The 4415-nt window shown below is 45.9% G+C and overlaps 1 protein-coding gene across 1 annotated transcript in view; it reads left to right on the top strand.

Moving 5' to 3' along the window:
• dhrs12 (dehydrogenase/reductase (SDR family) member 12) overlaps positions 1-3916 on the top strand; it is a 13211-nt gene extending 9295 nt beyond the window's left edge. Inside the window, exons 8-10 of the mRNA XM_072445262.1 lie at positions 2595-2685; positions 3137-3274; positions 3359-3916. Coding sequence (XP_072301363.1) covers positions 2595-2685; positions 3137-3274; positions 3359-3471 — 342 coding nt within the window. The 3' untranslated portion in view covers positions 3472-3916. The remainder of the gene's footprint in view (positions 1-2594; positions 2686-3136; positions 3275-3358) is intronic.
• The last annotated feature ends 499 nt before the right edge of the window (positions 3917-4415 follow it).

The following is a 4415-nucleotide window of genomic DNA, read 5'->3' as shown; positions in this document are numbered from 1 at the left end:
ACTCGGACTAAACTAGGGCTAAAGTGGGACTAAACTGGGACTAAACTAGGGCTAAAGTGGGACTAAACTGGGACTAAACTAGGGCTAAAGTGGGACTAAACTGGGATGAAACTGGGACTAAACAAGGGCTAAAGTGGGACTAAACTGGGATGAAACTGGGACTAAACTAGGGCTAAAGTGGGACTAAACTGGGATGAAACTGGGACTAAACTAGGGCTGAAGTGGGACTAAACTGGGATGAAACTGGGACTAAACTAGGGCTAAAGTGGGACTAAACTGGGATGAAACTGGGACTAAACTAGGGCTAAAGTGGGACAAAACTCGGACTAAACTAGGGCTAAAGTGGGACTAAACTGGGACTAAACTAGGGCTAAAGTGGGACTAAACTGGGACTAAACTAGGGCTAAAGTGGGACTAAACTGGGATGAAACTGGGACTAAACAAGGGCTAAAGTGGGACTAAACTGGGATGAAACTGGGACTAAACTAGGGCTAAAGTGGGACTAAACTGGGATGAAACTGGGACTAAACTAGGGCTAAAGTGGGACTAAACTGGGATGAAACTGGGACTAAACTAGGGCTAAAGTGGGACTAAACTGGGATGAAACTGGGACTAAACTAGGGCTAAAGTGGGACTAAACTGGGACTAAACTATGGCTAAAGTGGGACTAACTGGGACTAAACTATGGCTAAAGTGGGACTAAACTGGGATGAAACTGGGACTAAACTAGGGCTAAAGTGGGACTAAACTGGGACTAAACTGGGACTAAACTGGGACTAAACTGGGACTAAACTATGGCTAAAGTGGGACTAACTGGGACTAAACTATGGCTAAAGTGGGACTAAACTGGGATGAAACTGGGATGAAACTGGGACTAAACTAGGGCTAAAGTGGGACTAAAGTGGGACTAAACTGGGACTAAACTGGGACTAAACTGGGACTAAACTGGGACTAAACTAGGGCTAAAGTGGGACTAAACTGGGACTAAACTGGGATGAAACTGGGACTAAACTAGGGCTAAAGTGGGACTAAACTGGGATGAAACTGGGACTAAACTAGGGCTAAAGTGGGACTAAACTGGGACTAAACTAGGGCTAAAGTGGGACTAAACTGGGACTAAACTGGGACTAAACTGGGACTAAACTAGGGCTAAAGTGGGACTAAACTGGGACTAAACTAGGGCTAAAGTGGGACTAAACTAGGGCTAAAGTGGAACTAAACTGGGACTAAACTAGGGCTGAAGTGGGACTAAACTGGGATGAAACTGGGACTAAACTAGGGCTGAAGTGGGACTAAACTGGGATGAAACTGGGACTAAACTAGGGCTAAAGTGGGACTAAACTGGGATGAAACTGGGACTAAACTAGGGCTAAAGTGGGACAAAACTCGGACTAAACTAGGGCTAAAGTGGGACTAAACTGGGACTAAACTAGGGCTAAAGTGGGACTAAACTGGGACTAAACTAGGGCTAAAGTGGGACTAAACTGGGATGAAACTGGGACTAAACAAGGGCTAAAGTGGGACTAAACTGGGATGAAACTGGGACTAAACTAGGGCTAAAGTGGGACTAAACTGGGATGAAACTGGGACTAAACTAGGGCTGAAGTGGGACTAAACTGGGATGAAACTGGGACTAAACTAGGGCTAAAGTGGGACTAAACTGGGATGAAACTGGGACTAAACTAGGGCTAAAGTGGGACAAAACTCGGACTAAACTAGGGCTAAAGTGGGACTAAACTAGGGCTAAAGTGGGACTAAACTGGGACTAAACTAGGGCTAAAGTGGGACTAAACTGGGATGAAACTGGGACTAAACAAGGGCTAAAGTGGGACTAAACTGGGATGAAACTGGGACTAAACTAGGGCTAAAGTGGGACTAAACTGGGATGAAACTGGGACTAAACTAGGGCTGAAGTGGGACTAAACTGGGATGAAACTGGGACTAAACTAGGGCTAAAGTGGGACTAAACTGGGATGAAACTGGGACTAAAGTGGGACAAAACTCGGACTAAACTAGGGCTAAAGTGGGACTAAACTGGGACTAAACTAGGGCTAAAGTGGGACTAAACTGGGACTAAACTAGGGCTAAAGTGGGACTAAACTGGGATGAAACTGGGACTAAACAAGGGCTAAAGTGGGACTAAACTGGGATGAAACTGGGACTAAACTAGGGCTAAAGTGGGACTAAACTGGGACTAAACTAGGGCTAAACTGGGACTAAACTAGGGCTAAAGTGGGACTAAACTGGGACTAAACTAGGGCTAAAGTGGGACTAAACTGGGATGAAACTGGGACTAAACTAGGGCTAAAGTGGGACTAAACTGGGACTAAACTAGGGCTAAACTGGGACTAAACTAGGGCTAAAGTGGGACTAAACTGGGACTAAACTAGGGCTAAAGTGGGACTAAACTGGGATGAAACTGGGTCTAAACTGGGACTAAACTGGGATTAAATAATTTTTTTTGGCCCAAACCTGGACAATAATTGTCTTTGGGCCAAAAAAACGAACGTGCCCTTCGTTTTTCTGATTTTGTGTATGTGACGTTTGTGTGCTTGTTTTATGTGACGTTTGTGTTCTTGGTCTGGTCCGTGCAGAGGCAGCAGGTGATCTTCACAGAGAGATGGGCCGCGCAGCACAAAGAGGTCCACTTCTCGTCCATGCACCCGGGATGGGCCGACACGCCAGGCACGATACACCCCTCTGCCCCGCCCACTACACGCTCTGTCCCGCCCACTACACGCTCTGCCCCGCCCACTACACGCTCTGCCCCGCCCACTACACACTCTACCCCGCCCACTTCACCCCTCTGCCCACTACACACTCTGCCCCGCCCACTACAGCCCTCTGCCCCGTCCACTACACTCTGCCCCGCCCACTACACCCCTCTGCCCCGCCCACTACACCCCTCTGCCCCGCCCACTACACCCCTCTGCCCCGCCCACTACACACTCTGCCCCGCCTCTGCCTCGCCCACTACACACTCTGCCCCGCCCACTACACACTCTGCCCCGCCCACTACACACTCTGCCCCGCCCACTACGCACTCTGCCCCGCCCACTACGCACTCTGCCCTACATAAAGTCATCTGTTTAAACGCCACGCTCACTTGTCTTCTTCTTCCGTTCTGCTCCTGCAGCCGTCCAGACGTCCATGCCCTCGTTCCACGCTAAGATGCAGTCCCGGCTCCGCACAGAGGCCATGGGGGCCGACACGGCGGTGTGGTTAGCGGTGTCTGCGGCCGCCTCCAAACTGCAGAGCGGACTCTTCTTCCAGGGTCAGTCAGACGTGTGAACGGGTCTGACTCTTAAACCCGTCCTTCTTCTTCTTCTCTCTTTAAACCCGTTCTTCTTCTCTCCAGACCGCACGGCTGTGTCCACACATCTTCCTCTTGCCGCCTCCAGAGCCACTCCGCAGGAAGAAGAAAAACTCATGAACGTTTTGGAAGAGTTCGCTCAGAAGTTTAAACCTTAAATCGTTCGGCCAAAGTCAAATAACAAAGAACAAAACGAGCACTACTTTTACAAATATCACTGTTGTTTTTTATTAATGAACATTTTCAACATAAACGTCTACTTTGGATTATAAACTCAAGTGTGCTTTGTGATTTTAAATAATCAAACTATGCCTGGTATTAAAGCTGCACTATGTAACTTTTCTGCTCCTCCAACTACTTGAAGACGCCGTTGCTTTGCCTAGAATGTTCTACACAGCATTTATTTCATTTTGTGTGGTTTATTGCGCAAAAAATACCTCGGAATACTAGCTTTCAGCTCTAAACGGTAATTTCCTCGTCTCCATGGCGACGATGTTCAATGCCACAGTGTGAAACATTCTCTGTAAAGCAGCAGCAACGTCATGGAGACAAATCATCCTCCAGAAAGTCTTTAAAATATGATATACAGCGTGTTTGCTTATGAGATTGTCACTTATATTTGATTCAGAAGTTAAAATCTATTGTTATTTTGAAGTGTTTAACTCACTGTGTCGATGTAATTGCCATAAATCAATATTTATGACTGAAAACATGTCTAACGTGTGTTTTTGAGTGTCGTTTTTGTACTTTGAACGCAGTGGCAGATTCAGATTAGACTAATGACGATTTCAAAGACAACGTGGCAGATGCGAAGCCATAAACTGCAAACTAAACGTACAAAATGTTGCGTTAATTCGTCAATTGAATTTTTAATTTATTTTAGCAAAGCCCAATATCACAGAAACGTCGTCTGTGAATAAAAGTCGAGCAGATTAAACATCAGAAATAAAATTATCCAGTTGCTGCAGCTCCAATAAATTAAAAAGATGTTACAATCATATAAAAGTGATACTGGAACAATAAAATAAGTATAAAATGTAATAAATGTAAACAACGGTCACAGATAATACTTGTAGAATATAGTCAGAAATAAATAGTTTAA

The sequence above is a fragment of the Eucyclogobius newberryi genome, unplaced genomic scaffold (genome assembly GCF_026437365.1).
Source record: "Eucyclogobius newberryi isolate DKJ021-1_F unplaced genomic scaffold, fEucNew1.0.hap1 SCAF_14, whole genome shotgun sequence".
NCBI classification, from domain to species: Eukaryota; Metazoa; Chordata; class Actinopteri; order Gobiiformes; family Gobiidae; genus Eucyclogobius; species Eucyclogobius newberryi.
This window is presented reverse-complemented; position numbering and strand designations above follow the sequence as displayed.